This window comes from Hylobates moloch, unplaced genomic scaffold (assembly GCF_009828535.3).
Source record: "Hylobates moloch isolate HMO894 unplaced genomic scaffold, HMol_V3 SCAFFOLD_3, whole genome shotgun sequence".
Classification (NCBI taxonomy): domain Eukaryota; kingdom Metazoa; phylum Chordata; class Mammalia; order Primates; family Hylobatidae; genus Hylobates; species Hylobates moloch.
Window position 1 is genome coordinate 31,742,254 of NW_026652278.1, and position 25,284 is coordinate 31,767,537.

The following is a 25,284-nucleotide window of genomic DNA, read 5'->3' on the forward strand; positions in this document are numbered from 1 at the left end:
CTCCTTTCCTTCAATCGTGTTGGTCCTGGATGCTAAACCCTGTGACTCAGACTCCACCCTAAGTGAACTTGAAATTAGTGCTGCTGCTAGGATCAGTGGGATTATCAGTTCTCCTCTAAACTTGCTTCGCTTACCTTCTCATTGGGTTTAGGGTCCTGTTTTTCCTTTCTGCTTATGGGCTGTGGTCATCTCTGCCAACATCCTTGAGCCTTGCTCTCTGATTGAGAAAAATATTTGACCCCCACTTGGTCACAAAATTCTTTCCTACTTTGGATTTAGAGCAAACCTCAGCCTTAACTTGCAGATATGATCTCCAGCTCTCTCAGTAGTTTCTGGAAAAATAAGTTGTCAGAACTCTTTTCTTGCTCCTGACTCATGTCTGTCATATTTGGTTTATTCACTTATTGAATATTTATTGAGCACAAGCTGTGTACCAGGCATTGGGTTAGATGTTTGGCATTGCTTTTCCAAGTTTTTATTATATGTACTATAAATGTTATATATTATGTTATATAAATTTTATAAATGTACCCTCTAAGATTTAGCCCTCTTTCAACAAACATTTCTTATATGGCTGCAATAAACTATTCCCAAGTATTGTGATAAGTGCTGGGATTGGTATTTTTTTTTTAAGTTTTTGGTTTATACTTTTATTACCTGAATTAGATTAAATGGTTCTATAATTCTTTACTATCAAGAAGCTATAAAAGAAAATAGTGATTTGTTATGCTAGCGCATACATACACACACACAAACACACATACACACGTGCACACGTTTTATTTTTTATTTTTGAGAGAAGGTCTCGTTATATTGCCCAGGCTGGAGCGTGGTAGCACAAACGCCACTCACTGCAGCCTCATTCCCCTGGGCTCAAGTGATCCTCCCACTTCAGCCTTCCAAGTAGCTGAGACTACAGGCAAATAAATGCCACCATACCTGGCCCTGGCTTATTATTATTATTATTATTTTTTATTTTGTAGAGACAAGGTCTCACCATGTTGCCCAGGCTGGTCTTGAACTCCTGGGTTCAAGTAATCCTCCCACCTTAGCCTCCCAAAGTGCTGGGATTATAGTTGTGAGCCACTGCACCCAGCCCACGCACCCATTTTGTTGTTGTTGTTGATTTTGGGTGGGGTTTTTTGCGGGGGAGACAGGGTTTCATTATGTCACCCAGGCTGGAGTGCAGTGGCACAATCTTGGCTCACTGAAACCTCTGCCTCCCAGGCTTAAGTGATCCTCCCACCTCAGCCTCCCAAGTAGCTGGGACCACAAGTGTGTGCCACCACGCCTGGCTAAATTTTTCTGTATTTTTTGTAGAGACAGGGTTTCACCATGTTACCCAGGCTGATCTTGAACTCCTGGGCTCAAGTGATCTGCTCACCTTGGCCTCTCAAAGTGCTGGAATTACATGCATGAGCCACCACGCCTAGCACACACCACCCATTTTAATAAACTTTCTGTTTTGGAATAATTTTAGATTTACAGAGAAAGTAAAAAGATAATCCACAGAGTTCCTGGATACCCTCAGCCTAGTTTCCCTCATTTTATGTCACCAAGGTACATGTATCAACACTAAGTAACTGGCATTATTATTAACTAAATTCCATATTTTGATTAGATTTTACCAGTTTTTCCATTAATGTCCTCTTGCTGTACCAGGGTCCATTCCAGGATATGCGTTTAATTGTCATATCTCCCTAGTGATTTGTGACAATTTCTCAACTCTTGTTTTTCATGACTTTTAGAGTCTTAAGAAAGTACTGGCTGGGCACGGTGGCTCACACGTGTAATCCCAATACTTTGGGAGGCCAAGGTGAATGGATCACCTGAAAGATCAGGAGTTTGAGAACAGCCTGGCCAATGTGGTGAAACCCCATCTCTGTTAAAAATACAAAATTAGCTGGGCATGGTGGCGGGAGCCTGTAATCCCAGCTTCTTGGGAAGCTGAGGCGGAAGAATTGCTTGAACCCAGAAGGTGGAGGTTGCAGTGAGCTGAGATCGCACCATTGCACTCCAGCCTGGGCAACAAGAGCAAAACTCCATCTCAAAAAAAGAAAGAAAGAAAGAAAGAAACTACCAGTCAGGGCCAGGAGCAATGGCTCATGCCTGTAATCCCAGCATTTTAGGAGGTGAGGAGGGAGGACTGCCTGAGCTCAGGAGTTTGAGACCAGCCTGGGCAATCTGGCAAAACCCCATCTCTACAAAAAATACAAAAATTAGCCAGACATGGTGGCACATGCCTGTAGTCCCAGCTACTTGGGAGGCTGAAGTGGGAGGATTGCTTGAGCCAAGGAGATGGAGGCTGTAGTGAGCCATGTTTGTGCCACTGCACTCCAGCCTGGATGACAAAGTGAGACCCTGTCTCAAAAAAAAAAAAAAAAAAGTTCCAGTCAGGTATCCTGTAGAATGTCCCCTGTCTGATATTTTTCTTGTGATTAGATTGAGATATTAAGTGCCCTTCTCATCAGATCATACCAAGGGTTACATGATATCTACATGATATCACTGGCAATGTACAGCTTCATCATTTGGTTAAGGTAGTGTTTACCAGGCTTCTTTGCTATCAAGTTACTGTGTTTCCCATTTGCTACTCTAGTCTTTGGCAATAAATCACTAAATCTAGCCCACCCTCAGGATGAGAAATAAACTTCATTTCCTATAGGGAGAAGTATCTACATATATTATTTGAAATTGTTCTATAAGAAAGATTTGTTGGCCAGCCGCTGTGGCTCATGTCTGTAATCCCAGCACTTTGGGAGGCGGAGACCTGTGGATTGCTTGAGCCCAGGCTTGAGCCTGGGTGACATGGCAAAACCCTGTCTCTACCAACAAAATACAAAAATAATTAGCCGGGCATGGTGGCACATGCCTGTAGTCCCAGCTACTAGGGAGGCTTAGGTGGGAGGATCGCTTGAGCCTGGGAGGTTAAGGATGCAGTGAGCCATGATCATGCCACTGCATTCCAGACTTGGTGACAGAGTGACACCCTGTCTAAAATATATATATATGAAAAAAAGAGATGTCTCTTCTCTATGAATCATTTATATTCATATGGACTCATGTAAAACCCTGATCTAAAACCTGTGTTCTTTTTGCTACACCAGGCAAGAAATGACAAAGACCTATACCAAGGCATTGGTTTCAGGGAAATTTATTTCAGATTTCAGAGATTTTTTAAGAGGTAGATTTGATAAGACTAGGTAATTTTGGATGTGACCAAGTGATGGAGAAGGGAGTGTTTTAAAATGACACTCAGCTTTTGGGTTGAATGGCCGGATGTAAAATTTTGGTTTGAAACTATTTACTAACAAGTATGAAGATTGCTTCTATTTAGCCTGTATGTTGTTGGCCCAGCTTTACTGAGTGCCCTGTTCTCCCAAGTCAGAGAAGACAGCTTTTCTTGCTGATTGAAGCACCAGGGCCCCCTAGTGGACAGCCCTCTGGGTTCCCTTTCTCATCTGAAGGACTCAATATTTTTGTTTGGCCTTGGGTTTTTTCCGTTAGTTCATTTGCAGAGCAGAGATGCTTGATTCTATTTTCTGTCTAATAGTAAATCCTTCCCACTTCAGAGTTATCAGTTCACCCCCATTTGTGACTACCTCATGTTCAATAAGAGGATAGTTACTCAGTCACAATCAGTCCCATGCTCTAGTACTCTAAACCAGAGGGTACTTGATCCTTATTTTTTAACAGATGTATCCCCCTCTTCCATCTGGCACCATATTAATATGAATTCTTTGTTTCAGAGCCATCATCAACCACTTTAACCCCAAAATTGAGTCCTACGCTGCTGTGAATCACATATCCCAACTGTCAGAGGAGCAGGTAAGCCACTATTTCCCCAGATGACCTAGTTGGTGGCTAGGATCAAGCAGTTAGTTGCCTTCTCTCTGATGGCAGGGGGATTCTGTGACTGAGCTTTTGTGGTGGTGACCAGGGCCAGGCTGCTGAGAGGAATTAGTGTGGGGTTGGTTGATGGTACTTTTAATACAGAGTGATGCTGTCTGTCTTTGTGCCATCTGAAGGGTTTGTTAATTATATAGAAGATATGTAGGTGAAAATCTGGTGAATTATTGTTTTAGAGTGTGATAGGGCATTTCTTTTTTTAAAATCTTAGGCAGAGAGTCATTTTGATTTTTGAAAATAAGAAATGAGAACTTAGAAATGGATGTAACTGCCAATTAGAAAAACCCTGAGTTCAGCTTAATTTGAAGCTATTTGGCTCGTTAAAACATGAGCCCTCATTGGGACAGATTTTCCTTAGTAATTGAGTTCTCTTTGCCTTGAGCAATTATTTTTGAGGAGGTTTTTCTGTGGTGTGGACTGAGTTAGAGATGCAGATAGCCTTGTGTCTTTGTTTTCCTTAAATCTGGCCTGATTTCCCCTTCTCCCAGAGCGCCTGCACTCAGCTCTGCATTATATAAAAGTACAGATGAGGCGTTAGCGTGGCATGGGATTGAACTTGATGTGTCAAAATGAGACTCTTGAGTCCTTTTCTTAAAAGCACAAAATAAGGCATCCTATTCATATGGTTCCCTTTCCTTTTCACCCTACTCCCAAATTGGAGGGGCGAGGGTATAGACTCCAAGTTGGTAGGAAGACCACATGTGCCCTGTTCTTCCTTTTTTGCCAGTGCATCTTTGTAACCCTTGTTTGAGCTTCTTGCTGGCAGAGCCAGCCAGCCAGCTATGATTTGACCATGTGTTTCAGTGTTCCTCAAAGCTATTCAGTTCTCCCAGTGAAGCACCAAGCAAGCTTTTTTCCTAATAGACAAGCTTCTCAGTATTCCCACCAGTGGCTCTTTTCTCAGCCAGATGGATAGGACTCTATTAGTCTGTCAGTTGTTCCCTTTGACATATTTGTTCTCTTTTGTGAGGCCAGCTGTGAGAATCCATCCTCACATTTAAAACTGCTTTTATAAATGGCCTTCATTTCCTTTTTTCCTCTCTGCCTGTGGAGCTATCCTGAATCCTGTTCTTTGATGCTGTGCTGTCTGTGAGGTGCTTTGTGATGCTACCATTTTCTTGTTGGACTGGTTCACACTAATTTTACTATATCATTTTTATGCAAAATAATTCAACATCTTGAGTTTTATGCAGTAAGAGAAGGGGTGACTTTCCTACCACAGTGAGCTCTGGTTAGTCTAAAAGGTTTTTTTTAAAAAAAAAAAAAAAAAGGAAGAGACATTTGCTGTGTCAGCCACGTGCAGTATTCATCCCCCAGCAGTTTGGGAAGGTCAAGCTGAAATCTTTCTCCAGCAGTAGCTGCCACAGACCAATAATAAAAATCCTTTCTGGCACACAAGGCAATCTGTGAAAGGATGATTAGCAAGCACGTGTCCTCAGCCTCCTCCAACTTCTTTCAAAGTTAAATGAAATGATGAAAGTGCCTCTCAAAAAGAGTGCACAAGCCAGAGATGAAGCGATTTCAGTGGAGAGGGATTTCATAGGAGAAAGGGGAAAGGATAGCAAGATTGATTTACTTGGTCAGTATATAATTGTATACCTGCTGGGTGCAGTGGGTCACACCTGTAATCCCAGCACTTTGGGAGGCTGAGGTGAGCAGATTGCTTGAGCCCAGGAATTCAAGACCACCCTGTACCACATGGTGAAGCTGTCTCTACAAAAAAAAAAAAAAGAAAGAGAGAGAAAGAAAAATTAGCCAGACGTGGTGGTGCGCACTTGTAGTCCCAGCAACTTGGGAGGCTGAGGTAGGAGCTGAGGTGAACCCAGGGAGGTTGAGGCTGCAGTAAGCTGTGATCATGCCACTGCACTCCAGCCTGGGTGACAGTGAGACCCTGTCTCAAAATAATAGTAATAATAATAATTATCATTATTATTGTATACCTTCTATAATATAAGTTGTGGTGCTAAGGTAAATGGGGATCAGTGGTGAATAATCTTAGTCATTGTTCTCATGGAGTCTTTGTGTACTCATTACCTCTTTTAACAGTCCTTTTCACTTGGGGGTTTGGAGGAGGGTGATACTATTCTGGGACCTTCTTGAGAGCCACCCTCAAAATAGTTGTTGCTTCTCTTCTCTAACTGACTTTGAAGGGTGCTAAATGACAGCATTACAGTACACTTGGTTTATTCTCAGCACTATCAGATTAGAGGTATTTGACTGCCTTGTTAATCTCCAGCATGTGTTGGAGCACTTCTCTCCCTTCACTTAGGAGCATTAATGTGAATGTCACTTAATGTTAACAGTATTCATGGCCTCTCAAAGAGCTAGTTTTATGGATTGCAGTAGGGCCCTGCAGTTGTTAGCAGCAGACTGAGTAGAGAAAAAAGTCAAGAACTTAATCCTCAGTAGATTCTAAAGTACTCCTAAAATAAAACCTAAAGACCATGGGTAGGTGTTAAATGGAATTTGTAGCATTTAGTAAGTTAGCAGAGAAGACAGGGTTCTTTGCTATGTCTGCCTGCCCAGCCTGCCGTTTTTTTCTGTCAAAGAGATTTGTGAATTCTTGAATTCTGACAACCCCTAGACACATTCCAGCCTCTGTTTGAGGCATTTCAAGGTGATACTTGTAAATCCATTATTGCATATTAAACAAAGCCCAGCCTTTCACATTGGGGTTTCTTTTCAGACATCCAGAAGGTAAATGACATTTTTCTGTTAATTGTCATTGGCTTCATCATTCATGATAAACTTTTTAATCAGTTAATACCCTCAATGTGACTGAAGGATCGTTCTTTTTTGTTCATTTGTTTTTGAGACGGAGTCTCACTCTGTCACCCAGGCTGGAGTACAGTGGCACGATCTTAGCTCACTGCAGCCTCTGTCCCCTGGGTTCAAGCGATTCTCCTGCCTCAGCCTCCCAGGTAGCTGGGATTAGAGGTGCATGCCACCATGCCCGGCTGATTTTCGTTTTTTTTTAAGTAGGGTTTCGCCATGTTTGCCAGGTTGGTCTCGAACTCCTGACCTCAAATGAGCCACCTGCGTTAGCCTCCCAAAGTGCTGACATTACAGGCATGAGCCACTGCACTCAGCCTGGTCATACATTTTTTTAATGTAATAAACTGTATGCATTTTTAGGTGTATATGCAGGTGCTATATTTGTCTGGGGTTAATTGTGAAGCTTGTTCATTTTTACCTCTTTTTTTTTATATGTGGTAGAATATACATAACATAAAATTTACCATTTTAACCCCCCCTTTTTTTTTTTGAGACGGAGTCTTGCCCTTGTTGCCCAGGCTGGAGTGCAATGGCGCGATCTTGGCTCACTGCAACCTCTGCCTCTCGGGTTCAATCAATTCTCCTGTGTCAGCCTCCCCTCTCGGGTTCATTCAATTCTCCTGTGTCAGCCTCCCTAGTAGCTGGGATTATAGGCGCCCACCACCACGCTCAGCTAATTTTTTGTATTTTTTAGTAAAGATGGGGTTTCACCATGTTGGCCAGCCTGGTCTCGAACTCCTGACCTCAGGTGATCCACCCACCTTGGGCTCCCAAAGTGCTGGGATTACAGGCATGAGCCACTGTGCCCAGCCCATTTTAACCCTTTTTAAGTGTACAGTTCAGTGGCATTAAATACATTCACATTGTTGTGCAACCATCTCTGCTCTCCTTCTCTCCAGGGATTTTTTATCATTCCATACTGAAACTCTATATCCATTAAACAGTTACTCCCCATTTCCCCTACGCTGAGCCCCTGACAACCACTCTTCTACTGTGTCTCTATGAATTTGACTATTCTAGGTACTTTAATGGAATCATACAGTATTTGGACTTTTGTGACTAGGTTATTTCACTTAGCATCATGTATTCAAGATTCATCCATATTGTACCATGTGCCACAATTTTGTTCCTTTTTAAGGCTGCATAATATTCCATTGCATGTATATACATTCTGTTTATTCATCCATTGGTGGACATTTGGGTTATCTCCACCTTTCAGCTATTATGAATAATGTTGCTTTTGAACATTGGCGTATTACAACTATGTGTTGGAGTCCCTGCTTTCAATTCTTTTGTGTATATACTCAGAAGTAGAATTGCTGGATCACAGGATAATTCTATGTTTAACATTTTGAGGAACTGCCAGACTGTTTCTCAGATTGGCTGTACCATTTTACATCCCAGTTTCTCCACATCCTTGCCAACATTTGTTTTCTGTTGTTTTTTTTTTAATAGCCATCCTAATGGGTATGACGTGGTATCTCATTGTAGTTTTGATTTGCATTTACCTAATGATGTATTGAGCATCTCTTCATATACATATTAGCCATTTGTAGATCATCTCTGGAGAAATGTCTTTTCAAGTCCTTTGCACATTTTTTAATTGGGGAATTTTTGTTGTTGTTGTTTACTGTTAGGAATTCTTTATATATTCTGGATGTTCATTCCTCATTAGATATCTGCAAATACTCTACTCCATTCTGTGGTTTGTCTTTTTACTCTATTGTTAGTGTCCTTTCTGCATAAGACTTTTAAAAACTTTGGTGAAGTCCAATTTGCCTGTTTTTTTTTGTTTGTTTTGTTTTGTTTTTTGTTGTTGTTGTTGTTGCCTGTGCTTTTGGTGTCAAATCCAAGAAGTCCAAGAAGTTATTGCCAAATCTAATGTTATGAAGCTTTTCCCCTTTGTTTTCTTCTAAGAGTTTAGTTTTAGCTCTTATGTTTAGATATTTAATCCATTTTGAGTTAATTTTTATATATGGCATTAGGTAAGGGCATTTTGACCTCTTTTTGTATTTAACATATCTTTATGAATAAAGATTATGGAGAAGATACAACTTGCTTTTCTAAGAGCTATGAAACTACTCATAGTTTATTCCTTACTGGATTTGGCTTGTTTCTAGGACACCTTTCAAAATTGTCCTTCAGGCCCCTTGCCCCCGCCCCTCAACTGAGATTTAGTTCCTTTCTCTCTCCAGTGTGGCTTTTTAGTAAGCATGCATCCCTACCTGGTAGAATCATTTGATATGTCCAGGAAAATTGATCATCAAGGAATAAGGATTCCCAAAAAGATGAAACTAAGGGGTCAGACTGGAAGATTTAGAATGCATACCAGCTTAAGTGGTTTCTGACATTAGGAACTTTGAGTCTACTTTGATTCTTTCCATTCCTAAGGCTACTTTCTCTCTGCTTCCAGTTGTGTTCATCTCCTCTAGCTCTCTTCTCTTTTAAAGAGGACCACAAATAATGCAACCTGAGCACATCAGTCACCCTTGTAAGCCTTCCGAAATTCTGGTCTTCAGCTTGTCCCTCGCTAGTGGCCTGCACCCTAATTTTCTTTTTGTTTGCTTGGCGGGTGTGTGTGTGTGTGTGTATGTGCGTGTGTGTGTGTGTGTGTGTGTGTGTGTGTGTGTGTGTGATCTCACTCTGTTGCCCAGACTGGAGTGCAGTGGCATGATCATAACTTACTACAGCCTCGACCTCCTGGGTTCAAGTGATCCTTCTATCTTATCCTGCTGAATAACTAGGACCACAAGCGCATGCCACCATGCCTGGCTAATTTTTTAAATTTTTTGTAGAGATGGAGTCTCACTATGTTTTCCAGGCTAGTCTCAAACTCCTGGGCTCAGGCAATCCACCCACCTTTGCCTCCCAAAGTGCTGGGATTATAGGCATGAGCACCAGGCTGCACTCTGATTTTCATTCCCCAGGGAGGATAGTTGTCATACAACTTGTGTTGCATAGATAAACCTCATGACCATTTTGTCTGTACTAAATAAATGTAGATGGCAGGTATTTAAGAGAAACTTAAATACTTGGGTTTGGATGCTTTGAGGATATCCTGTCTTGATGAAGCAATGCTACTACCTTCACAGAAGTATGCTGAAATGGAAGAGCTCTCCAGGGAGGTTCTTCTGCCTACCCCGTCCTATCTGACACTCTTAGATACTCCCTCTCCTCTATTCTTACTTTTATTTTATTATTTTTTTTTAGAGACAAGGTCTTGCTCTGTCACCCAGGCTGGAGTGCATGGAGCGATCATTGCTTACTGTAACCTCAAACTCCTAGGTTCAAGCGATCCTCCTGCCTTGGCCTCCTGAGTAGCTAAGACTACAGGAGCACGCTACCATGCCCCGCTAAATTTTTTTCAGTTTTGTGGAGAGAGGAGTCTCAATGTGTTGCCCAGGCTGGTCTCACACTCTTGGCCTAAAGTGATCCTCCCATCTTGTCCTCTCAAAGTGCTGGTATTATAGGTGTGAGCCACTGCACCCAGCCCTATTCCTACTTTTCAAACTAGGAAAAAGATTTTGATATTATCAACTGCATCATATTAGAAATGCATCCACGTATGTGCTAGAGGTCTGCCATGAGGTTTCTTGGAATGATATTAATTCACAGGTGGTGCTTAACCTAAGGTCCAAGAATAAATAGGCTTTAGGGAGTTAGTACACACCTTGAAATTGTGTGTGAAAATATGCGTATGTCCTTTTTTAAATTATTATTATTGAAAAGGGTTCATCTTTCCTAAGATCCTCAACTGGTCTTTGACTTCCCTTTTACAATATTTTAAGAATCACTAGCTTAGCTACTTTCAAAAGTACCTCATACTTAGGCTGGGTGTGGTGGCTCATGCCTGTAATCTCAGCACTTTGGGTGGGCAAGGCGGGCAGATCACGAGGTCAGGAGTTCGAGACCAGCTGGCCAACGTGTTGAAACCCTGTCTGTACTAAAAATACAAAAATTAGCCGGGCTTGGTGGCATGTGCTTGTAATCTCAGCTACTCAGGAGGCTGAGGCAGGAGAATTGCTTGAACCCGAGAGGCGGAGATCGCAGTGAGCCAAGATCATGCCACTGCACTCCAGCCTGGGCGACAGAGCAAGACTCTGTCTCAGTGTTGGGTTGGGGGGTAAAGTACCTCATACTTTTCTTTGCTCCAAAGCCATCATACCTTTGAAAATGCTCATTGAGGATCTTGAGCTCCTTTTAGGCTATTCACCGTTTGAGTTGGTTTACAAATGCTATGACATGGTGATTTATATCTGCTCTAATTTCCTTATAGGCAAGAGAGGGCTTCATAGCAGACCTTTGCAGAAGATTTTCTAGAGCCCTGAATATCTAGCAAACATAGTGGCAACTTAGGGTTCAAAGCAAAACCTCTGAACACCTTATTTCTTAAGCTTTCAGTCACATTCCTGACCAATTTTATGCCTTTGAAATATCCCACTGGAAAGCAAGTAAATTATTGGCTCGTTCTTGCTTTCTTCAACCTTCATTCAGCTATCAGTATCTTGGTGTTTAGTGCCTGCTCTTTGCCTCTGAGTGTGCTAGGCATTTGAGGGATACAAAAGGGCTTTTGCTATCAGAGGATGGAATAGTGCAAGAGATGGTTTAAGGCAACTTGTTATTGTTAGCTTACCAGTGGATCTATTCTGTTAGGGAAAGATCTCTGCAGACGATCAGAAAAGTGGTCAGAAAAGGCCATACGGAGGAGAAAAGAATTGAGTTTGGCCTTGAAAGAGGAAGGGTAGGGATTGGATAAAATGAAGAGGCATAAATTGTTAAGTGTACTCAAAACCAGGATCTGAAAAGGACAGAAAGAATAGAAAATAGTTCTAGCAAGTCATGTCTTTGGGTCACAGAACACCCAGAGGCTGGATGACTTAAAATATAAGTCAGTCATTTAATCACAGCCTCCATAAACCCTGTTGCACTGCCTCTCATCCCTGTCCTAAGTGTACTGCCTTTGGTTCAATTCACAAGCATTTATTAGGGGCCTGGTATGAGCCAGCCTCAATGCTAGACATATGATGAGGCCTATTGGGTAAATCTGTCTTTTTTTAAAAATTGCGGTTAAAAAAAACCCCACACCTGTCACTACTTACCATTTTAATCATGTTAAGTGTATGGTATAGTACACTTAACAATATGTCCATTGTTGTGCCACGGATCTCTAGAACTTTTTCATCTTGCAGAATTGAACAACTTCCCCCCAACCCTCAGCTGCCCTGGTAACCACCAGCCTGCTTTCAGTTTTTAAGAGTGGGCACACTAATCTCGAAGTTGGTGTTCTTTTCAACCAAGTGACCCAGCAGCTTGCTAAAAATCTCTGTACATATAAATTTAGAAATTTTCTGCGAAGAGCAGAAAGGTGTTCTGCTGGTACCCCCATATGTCACAGGGCCGTAGGATGGTGTAACCAGGTTCCTAAGTTTAAGTCTCCACTCTAACTAGGGCTTTGGATTTTGGATTCAGAGGAGATCTGTATAATGTTGTATAAGACATATCTTCAAAAGTATTGTGACAAAACAGGTTATTCATTTGTGGGAGTAGGTTAAATAAAATTAAGGAAAAATATGCTTTATATCTGAATGAGTGAAGGTTATGTTAGAAGCTGCTAAGTATTTTCTTATTTCCATCTACTGGTAATCTTGCTAAACCATTTTTGTTTTCTTCTGATCCTAAGAGTCATTATAAATAACTGCTGACTCTTTAGAAATACAAATGATGCCTAGCTTTATTTTCCCAGAAAGGATTGAAGCACTCATAAGAGGAGAACCCCAGTTTGTGGGGAACAACATTGTTAGGGGCCCTGGGTGGCATCCATTACATGAGAACATCCAGGAGAAGAACAGAAAGATCTTGGGGAAAGGGCCAGAGAACACAAAGACTTATGAGGAAAATGGAGCCTGATACTTCAGCTTGAGAGTCGTTGGTCCTTGGCCTACTAGTAAATGTTTAACAATTGCTGGGGGGCCGGGGATTGTGGAGCTGTGAGTGGTGGGAGGGGGGCTGATTTGTAGTGTTCAGTGTGAATGCTCCCACCGTGGCTACTAATGTGAAGCCAGCTGGCTCTCACCATTTTTGAAATTTAACAATCAACTCTCACAAGCCAAGCCTCTGTATGAGCCATCTCCAGCACACCACAGGTTGTTGAGGAAGACTGAAAGAAGGGGGCTGTAAAGCTGTGTGGGGGAGTTTTCTGAGCAGGAGGTGAATGTGACCCACTTTCCCCATGGGAGCCACCTAAGTAAAAGTTTTCCCCAGGGAAGCTTTGGATCTCAAATAGGGTAATTGAGGCCTCTCTAAGCAGCCCACTCTGAGAATTCCTGTGGTGTTTTCTCATCTTAGAACAGGACCCGAACCATCACACAAGGCAGCCTTGGCAGAGACATGTGCTGAAGAGCTGAGATGTAAGACTCCCACGACAGCCATAACTCAGTTTTCTGTGCTTGGCATCGTGTTTTTCTACAACAACCTGTATTGTAGTCTTTCACTGCCTCCCTGTAGCCATGAATGATGGTTGCTTTGCGAATTCTCGAGTGTGAGCATGTGACACCAGCACTGGCCATCCAACCCCACCTTCTTTGTTGCCTTTCTTTAGATTCTGGCATTTCAGCTGACCTGTTTGCAGAAAAATGTTTGATATGAGTTGTTCACTGGATTCACTACTGCCAGAAAGACACGTCAGAAGTGGGGATGAGGTGGGGTTTTACAAGCTGCTTATCCTCAGTAATCATCTTTATGTTATATAGGGCATCTTGAGAAAGCCCACATGAGAGGGTCAGCAGAACAATGATGTGCTGTTAGGATGACCACTGTCTTCGCTGGACCAGGAGATAAGCTGCACTGCCAGAGGCCCTAGATAGGAGAGAAAGTGTTTCAGATTTAAAGTATGTGCAAATAGATAAAAGGAAAGGAACAACTGGTAGTTTTTGAGCTGCACACTTTTATATGGGTTATTTACTTAATTCTTATGTCATAGGTCGGGCATAGTGGTTCATGTCTGTAATCCCAGCACTTTTGGAGGCCGAGGTGGGCGGATCAACTGAGGCCAGGAATTTGAGACCAGCCTGGCCAACATGGTGAAACCCCGTCTCTATTAAAAATACAAAAAAATTAGCAAGGTGTGGTGGTGGGTGCCTGTAATCCCAGCTATGCGGGAGGCTGAGACAGGAGAATCTCTTGAACCCAGGAGGCAGAGGTTGCAGTGAGCCAAGATCATGCCATTGCACTCCAGTCTGGGCGACAAGAGTGAAACTTAAAAAAAAAAAAAAATTCCTATGTAAATTATTTGGGGTAGATGTACTTATCATTTTATAGATGAGTACACTAAGGAAACTAAGTAATTTGTTCAGGGTCACACAGCTATTAGTGGTAAAGCCATAGAGTGAACCTAGGTCTGTCTGACTCCAAAGCCTGAGCTTTTTCAGTTTTATCAGGCTGGGGCATATGTGACAACCTAAGTGTGTCAGATATTCTGAAGGAAAAAGTACAGGAAAGTGGAGAAAGATGGAAGGAGAGTGAAGATAATGGCTTATTCCCCGGGGATGGGGGAAGGTCTTAGACTGGGAAGGGCCCATTCAGTTGAGGACAAAAAGCACTGACGAGGGGTCTGGGGACTGTGCCTGCCAGTCAGGCAGAAATGTGTAAGTAAAGATCCTGGCACAGTATGATAACTTTATAAATGAGAAAAGAGACTCTTTATTCCAATCAAGTGTCTCAGAAAGGTCCCTATGAGAAATAAAGCTTCTTCTACACACTAAAGGGACTTGAAGACTTAATTTTTTTTTTTTTTTTTTAATTTTTAGAGACAAGGTCTTGTTCTGTTGCGCAGGCTGGAGTGCAGTGACACAATTATAGCTCACTGCAGGCTCCAACTCCTGGGCTCAAGCAATCCTCCTGCCTCAGCCTCTCAAAATGCTGGGATTACAGGCATGAGCTACCATACCCAGCCACCTTTTTTTTTTCTTTTTCTTTTTTTGTTTGTTTTTTTTAAGAGATGCAGTTTCTCTCAGTCACCCAGGCTGGAGTGCAGTGACCTGATTCTAGCTGACTGCAACCTCGAGCTCCTGGACTCAAGCAGTCCTCCTGCCTCAGCCTCTCGAGTAGCTGGGACTACAGGCATGTGCTACCATGTCTGGCTGTTTTTTTTTTTTTTTTTGATAGAGATGGGGTCTTACTATGTTGCCCAGGCTAGGCTGGTCTCAAACTTTTGGCCTCAAGCAATTCTTCTGCTTTGGCCCCCCAAAGCACTGGGAATACAGACGTGAGCCACGATGCCCTACCTAAAATATTTTTACTTACTTATTTTAGTAGATAATATACCGTTCAAGATCTAAAAGGTAGCACACAGAATTTTTATTTATTTTTTATTTATTTTTGAAACAGAGTCCTCTCTGTCACCCAGGCTAGAGGGCAGTGGCGTGATCTCTGCTCACTGCAACCTCCTCCTCCTGGATTCTGGCAATTCTCCTGCCTTAGCCTCCCGAGTAGTTGGGATTACAGGCGCACTTACCACACCTGGCTAGTTTTTTGTATTTTTAGTAGAGACAGGGTTTCGCCATGTTGGCCAGGCTAGTCTCGAACTCCTGACCTCAGATGATCCATCTGCCTTGGCCTCACAATGTGCTGGGATTATAGGTGTGAGCCACCGCGCCCAGCCAGCACACTGAATTTTAATTGTTTTTAAAATAGTGATTCCATTTTGTTTATAGAAAAAAAAAAGACTAAAAATGAATGTCCCACAGCCAAGCTGGATGAATGCAGAGGTCACTGGCAGAGAAGAGCTCAGCGTATTATTCATCTCTATCACTGTCAACATTTTCTCCAATTAGGTATGAATTTTCAAATGACTGTCATATAAACTTCTGGGCTTTCTCAGGCAACTGTGAAGCTTCACTGGCAGTGCATAGAAGGAACAGTGATGGAGGCAGTAGGAATTCTAGTAATTGTCAGCTTTAAAAAAAAAATTTTTTTTTCTTTTTAAGACAGTCTCACTCTGTCGCCCAGGCTGGAGTGCAGTGGCACAATCACGGCTCACTGCAACCTCCACCTCCCGGGTTCAAGCAATTCTCCTGCCTCAGCTTCCTGAGTAGCTGGGATTACAGGCACACACCATCACGCCTGGCTAATTTTTGTATTTTTAGTAGAGACGGGGTTTCACCATGTTGGTCAGGCTGGTCTCAGACTCCTGACCTCGTGATCTGCCTGCCTCGGCCTCCCAAAATGTTGGGATTACAGGCGTTAGCCACCACGCCCAGCCTAAAAAAATTTTTTTTTGAGACAGGATTTCACTCTGTATCCCAGGTTGGACTGCAGTGGTATGATCATGGCTCACTGCAGCCTTAATCTCCTGGGCTCCAGTGATCCTACTACCTCCACCTCCTGAATAGCTCACTGCAACCTCGAGCTCCTGGACTCAAGCAGTCCTCCTGCCTCAGCCTCTCGAGTAGCTGGGACTACAGGCATGTGCTACCACGTCTGGCTATTTTTTTTTTTTTTTGGTAGAGATGGGGTCTCACTGTGTTGCCAGTCCCAGCTGAGTAGCTGGGACTACAGGTGTGTGCCACCACACCTTGCTAACTTTTAAAATTTTTTGTAGAGACCAGGTCTCCTTATGTTGCCCTGGTTGGTCTTGTACTCCTGGGCTCAAGTGATCCTCCCACCTCAGCCTATCCAAATGCCAGGATTACAGGTGTGAGCCACTGCACCTGGCCAGTAGTCAGCTTTTGAAGAGATTACTGGAGACAGCAGTCCTTGCTTTCTTGATTTAACCCAAGAATTATCCTTTATCCTGGTTACTAGATGAGACTGTTCAGGTAGGAATTTCCACTTCAGTTTGTTTTTTAGTCACCTTTTTTCCAGTAGATCTTGGGGAAGTTCTTTTTGTTTCCACTGCAACATCTTCCCTCAGGAAGTGGCTCAAAACTCTTTAAGATGTGCTTGGAAGAACATTGTTTGTCACTACGGTAACATCAGAGGCCACATGTGTCATTATGCAAACTTGTATCTCTATTATGAACTGTGTGGATTGGAAATGTTTTTCCTAAGTACCATAACAGCATTTTGACTTTTTATGGTGATCTTGTTGAAAAGATGTTGTGATCTTCAAAATGACCCACCCAGTTAGAAAGGAAGCTGTGCATAGCCCACAGATGGGATTTCTGTTAAAAGATTCTGTTTGGGAGGGATAAATAAATGAGGTCTGGCAAAGAGACAGAGATCCCATGTTGAATTACCAGTGAGTTAGGAACAAAGACAATGTTTTCTCTCTCCCTTTCTTAGATGTGGTGTTTCCAAGAAAAGAAATTTCAGGTGGGGAGGACAGAGATGTCAGCCTCTTGGTTGGAGCTAGGGAGAGTGCCCTGCATGCAACAAGCCATAGAAAAGAAGTTTTTTGTTTGTTTGTTTTTGTTTTGAGATGGAGTCTTGCTCTGTCGCCAGGCTGGAGTGCAGTGGCGCTATCTCAGCTTACTGCAACCTCTGCCTCCCGGATTCAAGCAGTTCTCCTGCCTCAGCCTCCCGAGTAGCTGGGACTACAGGCGCGTGCCACCATGCTGATTTTTTTGTATTTTTAGTAGACATGGGGTTTCACCATGTTGGCCAGGATGGTCTCAATCTCCTGACCTTGTGATCTGCCCGATTCGGCCTCCTAAAGTGTTGGGATTACAGGCATGAACCACTGCACCCAGCCAGAAGAGAAGTTCTAATGTGATATTTGTGTATCATGTTTCCCCAGCCCCATTAGTGTGATTGGATGCCTTGCTTGTGCAAGGTAAGGACCTGTGTGTGTTGGATCTGTAATTAGTGAAAAAAAGAAAAAAGCTTCACAAGGGGTGTCTAGGGCTTCAACCAAATAAAGTCAGAGAGGTGGGGGTGACTGCCCAGGGAAATTAAAGTCATGTCACCACTCTTTTAACCAACTGATGGGCTCTCAGTAATCACCCACTGTGAGGTTCATTATCCGGTTCACCTTGCTGAAGGGCAGAGTCAGCCTGTCAGATCAATAAATTTGAGGGCAGTGTAGAGCTCTTTGGTAGCAGGCTTGAAAGGCATGGATGGACTGGGAGAACTGGCCAGCTTAAATTGGGTCTGAAACTGGGTTTGGTCCTGAAGTTTAGGAAATGAAAATAGAAAGGGGGGAGAAACCTTCTGCCTGTTATATACAGTGTGGCTGTATACAGGGAAGTTACCTTTTAAAAGGCAGAACAACTTTCTGTAGTCTAAGAGATTTGTGTCTACCTTTTGGATCATTGTTTCCAAATAATTATATTGAGTGTTTGTACCCTGGAGAGAGATTCAGATTTTCTTGGATAGAAAGTCCCTATAAGCACCCAGTGGAGAGAGGGATGCTCACTCCATGAGGTCTGTGGTTTTGTTACAGTTCGCTACTCTAGTTCCTGTGCTTTTGGCTATTTATTTTGTTTTTTGTTTTTTGTTTCAGTCACTTTGGGCTACTAAAGTGTTGTGGAAAAAAAGAACCAATTCTTGCCTCCAAAGGAAACTCTAAGGACCTGCTTTGGTCTAAGAATTCTCAGCTTCTAAGTATCTTTAGTGCAGTAAGGCAGAGAAGGGTTGCCCTGGCTTAATGTTCCCCAGATTTATTTTCTTCCATGCAGAAGTACAGAAGTATGTATTCTGTGCCAAGCCAGGGGCTACAAAAATCCAAAAACCATACCTGCCTTTGAGGTCTTCATGGAATATGTATCAGGATCACTACTTTCATTTTAGACCTTTGCCTGTGTGCGCACCTTAGACCTCTCAGCTGATGTATATGAACGGAGTCTTCATAGCAGTCCCACCTGACCTTTTGTAAGCCTAAGAAGGACGGATAAACTTCCCTGTTCTCCTTGAACCCCCACTGATATATTGTCTCTTTGCAGATCCATAAACTGTTGGCCCTATTCAGAGTGAGTTGCCACAAGCAGAGCCATGATCATGTAGTATCTCTCATTCTTGCCTCAGTTTCATAAAAAAGGCAAAAGCAGAATCCTCATTAGGTGTCCTTAGTAATGGCAGGACCCCAGAAGTTCCTCAGCTTAGCAAATGATTGAGTTTGTTAGAAAGCCCAGGTAATTACACCCACTAAAAAACCTTCCTGTAGCTAGTCCCCAGCTGAGAATAGTTCCGGGCACTGTTGTTTGCTACCTGGAGTCAATTTAATTTGTCAGGGAGGATTGTGGGGTTGTTCAGGGGTGGTGGGGAAGAGCACAATGGGAGGACTCATTAGCATTGTTGAAATACTGACTCCTAGCTTAGAGTTACTGATGTATCAGTCTGAATCATTCTTGTCCCAACTCAGAATGGAATATTAAGACCAAAAATGACACAAGCTTACTGCCCATGGCCATAAATTTTTTTTTGACTAGTCCTGATTTGCTGGACTTTTAAATTTAACTTTATTGAGGTATAATTAACATATAATAAAAAACGTTTATGTAACCACCACCACAATCAAGATGTAGAACATTTCCGTCACCCAAAAAATGTTCTCTTATACCTCTTTGCAGTCAGTCCTCACCCCAAGTCTGGGCCGTAGACAACCGCTGATATGATTATTTTCACTATAGAGGGGATCTGTCTTTTTAAAAATTTTATATAAATAAACTCATGCAATATGTACTCTTTTATGTCTTCTTTCTGAGATTCATACACGTTGTGACACTCCTTGGGTGTTTACTCAAGAGAAATGAAAATATGTATCCACCCAAAGATCTGTACACAGATGTTCATAGCAGCATTATTTAGGATGACCAAAAAGTAGAAACAACCTAAATGTCCATCAGCAGTTGAATGAATAAACAAAGTGTGATTCATTCATACCATGGAATATTACTCAGCCATAAAAAAAAGAAGGAAGTACTGATACATGTTACAACATGGATGACTCTCAAAAACATTATGATAAGTGAAAGAAACAGTCACAAAAGACCACATATTGTGTGATTTCTTTTATTTGAAATGCCCAGAAAATCCATAGAGACAGAAAGTAGATTAGTGGTTGCTTGGGCTACAGGTGGGGAGCAGGGTGGGGAGGGACTGCTAATGAGTATGGGATTTCTTTTTTAGGTTGACAAAAGTGTTTTAAACTTAGATCATGGTAATAGTTGCATAACTGTGTGAATATACTAAAACCATTGAATTGTACACTTTAAGCGAATGAATTATATAATATATAAACTATATCTCAATAAATATGTTGAAAGAAAAAAAAACTGCCACGCTGGGTTTTTTTTGTTTTGTTTTTGTTTTGTTTTGTTTTTTTTTGACAGAATCTTGCCCTGTCCCCCAGGCTGGAGTGCAGTGGCACAATTTCGGCTCGCTGCAACCTCTGCCTCCTGGATTCAAGCGATTCTCCTGCCTCAGCCTCCTGAGTAGCTGGGATTACAGGTGCACACTACCACGCCCAGCTAATTTTTTTTTTTTTTTTTTTTTAGTAGAGACAGAGTTTCACTATGTTGGTCAGGCTGGTCTTGAACTCCTTACCTCATGATCCGCCCACCTCAGCCTCCCAAAGTGCTGGGATTACAGGCGTGAGCCACTGTGCCCGGCCTGCCATGCTGTTTTCAAAAGTGGTTGTACCATTTCTTATTCCAACCAACAAACATATAAAAGTTCCAACTACACCATGTCCTTGCCACACTGGGAATTACGAGTCTTTAATTCTAGCCATTGGGTATGTAGTATACTTATTACAGCTTTTTTTTTTCTTTTTTGAGACGGAGTCTTGCTATGTTACACATGCTGGAGTGCAGTGGCGTGATCTCGGCTCACTGCAACCTCTGCCTCCTGGGTTCAAGCGATTCTCCTGTCTCAGCCTTCCGAGTGGCTGGGATTACAGGCGCCTACCACCCCACCCGGCTAATTTTTGTATTTTTAGTAGAGATGGAGTTTCACCATGTTGGCCAGGCTGGTCTCGAACTCCTGACCTCAGGTGATCCACCTGCCTTGGCCTCCCATTTGCTGGGATTACAGGCATGAGCCACCATGCCCAGCCACTTACTACAACTTTTTAATATTATTAGTTTTAATTTGCATGATAACTAGAGCAGGTTCAAGTGATTCTCCTGCTTCAGCCTCCCGAGTTAGCTGGGACCACAGGCACGTGCCACCATGCCCAGCTGATTTTTGTATTTTTAGTAGCGATGGGTTTTCACCATATTGGTCAGGCTGGTCTTGAACTCCTCACCTCAAGTGATCCACCCGCCTTGGCCTCCCAAAGTGCTGGGATTACAGGCATGAGCCATTGTGCCTGGCTAGAGCAGCTTTTTATGTGGCCATTATATGTCTTCTTTTGTGAAATGTCCAGATCATTTACCTATTTTTAAAATTTGGTTGTTCCTCTCTTCTTAAATTGTATTATTTATGAGTTTTTATATATTTTTGATGCAGGTTGTTTGACACACACACACACACACACACACACACACACACACAGAGTAAATATTTTCTCCAAGTCAGTAGCTTGCCTTTTTTCTTTGCATATTCTCAGTGATGTCTTTCAAAGACTAGATATTTTTAAGATCAATTTTAACTTAAGTAGATATTCATGAAGATTAATTTACTTTTTAAAGGAGTCATGCTTTTGTGTTTTATTTAATAAATCTCTGCCTACTCCTGGTTGCAAAAATGTTCATTGTACTTTCTTTTTTTCTTTTTTTTTTTTTTTTTTGAGACAGAGTCTTGCTCTGTCACCCAGGCTGGAGTGCAATGGCACATTCTCGGCTCACTGCAACCTCTGCCTCCGGGTTCAAGCGATTCTCGTGCCTCAGCCTCCTGAGCAGCTGGGATTACAAGCGTGCACCACCACACCCAGCTAATTTTTGTATATTTAGTAGAAACGGGGTTTCACCATGTTGACCAGGCTGGTCTTGAACTCCTGGCCTCAAGTGTTCCACCCGCCTCGGCCTCCCATAGTGCTGGGATTACAAGTGTGAGCCACTGTACCCGGCCTTGTTGTATTTTCTTCTGTAAGTTTTGTAATTCTGGCTTTTACATTTAGTTCTGTGATTCATTTCAAATTAACCTTTTTTATGGTGTGTGGTAAATGTTCTTTCCCCCCTGCCAAATATTCAGTTATATTGCCATTTGTTGAAAAGACGACTCTTTCTCCATTGAGGTACCTTGGCACATTGTAAAATAAATCAATTGAACATGTATGTGCAGTTTATTTCTGGACCGTCAGTTCTGTTCCATTGGTCTATATGTCTAAATTTATGGTCTATCATGTCTTGATTATTGTAGGTCTATAATAAATCTTGAAATCAGCTAACCCTCTAATTTTGTTTTTTTTTTTTTAATGTTTTTGAATATTCTAGGTCCTTTCCATTTCTGTATAAAATTAGCTTGCTTGTTTCTGCAAAAAGACTGGTGAGATTTTGATTAGAATTGCATTAACTCTATAGATGACTTGGGAGAGAATTAATACTTTTAATAATACTGTTTTCATATCCATAATGGAGTAAACATACCTCTCCATTTATTTAGGTCTGTTAAAATTTTTATCAGTGTTTCATAGTGTACTTGTTTTATGCCTATTTTGCTCAATTTATCCCTAAATATTTCATTTTTATGTCATGTAAATGGTATTTTAAATTTCAATTTCCAATCGTTTGTTGCTAGTTTATGGAAATATACTTGTTTTTTAAGTGACTTTTTTTTTCTGCATCCTTGAGAAACTTATTTATTAGATTTTTGGGTTTTTTGTTTGTTTGTTGTTTGGGTTTTTTTGAGACAGGGTCTTACTCTGTCATCCAGGCTAGAGTACAGTAGCGTGATCACAGCTCACTGCAGCCTCAACCTTGTCAGGCTCAGGTGAGCCTCCCACTTCAGCCTCCTGAGTAGCTGGGACTACAGGCTACCAGCTGCCACCATGCCCAGCCAACTTTTGTATTTTTTGTAGAGATGGGTTTTTGCCATGTTGCCCAGGCTGGTCTCAAACCTGTGGGCTCAAGCAATCCGCTTGCCCCTGCCTACCAAAGTACTGGGATTACAGGCATGAGCCACCTCACCTGGCCATTAGTTGTTAGAGTATTTAAAATGTTCTGTGCTCATACTCATTTTGTGTATGAATAAATTCAGGTTTACTTCTTTTTTTCAAATCCATATGCTTTTTATTTCCTTTTCTTATCGTATTTCACTGGCTGCTATCACAATATTGAACTAGTGAGAATAGATAGATGTCCTTGCCAGATCTTAAGGGGAAACAGTTGCTCTTTCATCATTAAGTAATAACTTAGCTGTGAGTTTTCATAGATTCCCAATATTAGGTTGAGGAAGTTCCCTTCTATACCAGATTTGCTGAGAGGTGTTATTATGAATGGATGTGCCATTTTGCCAATGCCGTTTCTACAATTGTTGAGATGATCATGTAGATTTTCTCCTTTATTGTGTTAATATGGTAGTTGATTTTTTTTTTTTTTTTGAGATAGAGTCTCACTCTGTCACTCAGGCTGGAGTGCAGTGGCGCTATCTTGGCTGACTGCAACCTTCTCCTATTTTTGGTAGAGACAGGGTTTCACCATGTTGGCCAGGCTGGTCTCAAACTCCTGACCTCAGGTGATCCACCCACCTTGGCCTCCCAAAGTGCTGGGATTACAGGCATGAGCCACCATGCCCAGCCAGTAACTGATTTTTGAATATTAATCCAGCCTTATATTTCTGAGATAAACTCCTCTTGATCATGATACAGTATTTATTTTAAATATTACAGAATTTGAGCTGCTAATATTTTTTAGCTATTTTTGTATCAGTGTTTATGGAGGGATATCATTGCTAGTTTATGGAAATATGCATGTTTTTTAAGTGACTTTTTTTCTGCATCCTTGATAAACTTATTTTTTAGATTTTTGGGTTTTTTGTTTGTTTGTTTGTTGTTTGGGGTTTTTTTGAGACAGGGTCTTACTCTGTCATCCAGGCTAGAGTACAGTAGCATGATCACAGTTCACTGCAGCCTCAACCTCGTCGGGCTCAGGTGATCCTCCCACTTCAGCCTCCTGAGTAGCTGGGACTGTAGGCTACCAGGCCTCCCAAAGTTCATTGTTTTCTTGTGATGTCTTTGTTTGGTTTGGGTATTAGAGTAATATTGCTCTTAAAAAATGAGTTGGGGAAGTATTTCTTCCTCCCCTGTTTTTAAAAAGAGTTTGTATAGGTTGGTTTTATTTCTTGCTTAATGTTTAGTAGCATAATCAGTGAAGTCGTCTGGACCTATAGTTTTCTTTGTGGGAAGAATTTATACCCAATATTTTATTAGGGAAAATTTCAAACATATAGTAAAGTTGGAAAAAATTATATGGTGAATAGCCACATAACCCTCACCTAAATTCTGTTATTTACATTTCACTATACTTGCTTTATCACATGTATGACCCATAGGATAGATCTCCATCCATCAATCCATCTTTTTTTATGTGTTTCAAAGTAAAATGCATATATCAGTATACTTCTGTGGAAAACATTTTAATTGGTAGTTGAATTTCTTTAATAGATTTAGGAATAGTGAGGTTTACTACTTGTTCTTGAACCAGTTTTAATCATTTGTGTCTTCAAGGAAGTTATTTATGTAGGTTGTTGAATTTATTGGCATAATTCATTCATAAAATTATCCCTGTTCCTTGAAATCCCTGTAGGATTTATAGTGATACCCTCTCAAATTCATGATATGAATAATGTGTGTCTTTTCTGTTGCTTATCAGCCTGGTTAGAGGTTTGTCAATTTTATTAATCTTTCAAAGAATTAGCTTTTAGTTTCATTGGTTTTCTGTTATTTTTCTTTTGTTTTCTTTTTAAGACAGGATCTCACTTCATCACCCAGGCTGGAGTGCAGTGGTGCAATCTCTGCTCACTGCAGCCTCCACTTTCCAGGCTCAAGTGATCCTCTGGCTTCAGCCTCCTGAGTATCTGGGACTACAGGCTTCCGCCACCACACCTGGCTAATTCTTGTATTTTTTGTAGAGATGGAGTTTTGCCATGTTGCTCAAGCTGGTCTCAAACTCTTGAGCTCAAGTGATCCACCCCGCTCAACCTCTCAAGGTGCTGGGGTTACAGGTGTGAGCCACCATGCCCAGCCTGTTATTTTTCCTTTTCATTGATTTATACGGTTATCTGTATTATTTCCTTCTGTTTGCTTTGATTTAATTTGCTCTCTTTCTAATTTCATAAGGTAGAAATTTAGGTCATTGATTTTAGATCTTATTTTCTAATATGAAAAGTTAGAGCTGTAAATTTTTCCTGTGCTAACAACATCTCACAAATTTTGGTAGGTTCTGTTTGCATTTTCATTCAGTTTAAAATATTTTCTCATTTCTCTTGTGATATTTAGTAATGTGTTTCATTTCCATTATTTGGGGATTTTCAAGATATATTTTTGTTACTAATTGCATATTTAATTCCCTGATGGTCAGAAAATATACTCAGTGTGATTACAATCCTTTTAAATTTATTGAGATTTGCTTTTGGTCCATCGTACAGTCTATCTTGTTGAATGCTCTGTGTGCATTTGAAAAGAATGTGTTCCCTTGTTGTTGAGTTGTTTTCTATAAATCGCTTTTAGAAGTTAAGTATGTTGGTAGCTTTTAAATATTCTCTCTTTACTCATTTTCTGTA

At 41.5% G+C, this 25,284-nt stretch overlaps 1 protein-coding gene across 4 annotated transcripts in view; it reads left to right on the forward strand.

Annotated features, from left to right (window-relative positions):
- The window catches only part of ARMH3 (armadillo like helical domain containing 3), a 197,961-nt gene that overhangs the window by 147,480 nt on the left and 25,197 nt on the right, over positions 1-25,284 (forward strand). For 2 of the 4 annotated variants that reach the window (XM_032179424.2, XM_058436068.1), the window contains exon 21: positions 3,750-3,828. In XM_032179424.2, the coding sequence (XP_032035315.1) occupies positions 3,750-3,828 (79 nt within the window). Of the gene's footprint in view, positions 1-3,749; positions 3,829-15,395; positions 15,516-25,284 lie in introns of those variants that run through there. The other 2 variants (XM_032179415.2, XM_032179435.2) reach the window with 2 other exon arrangements.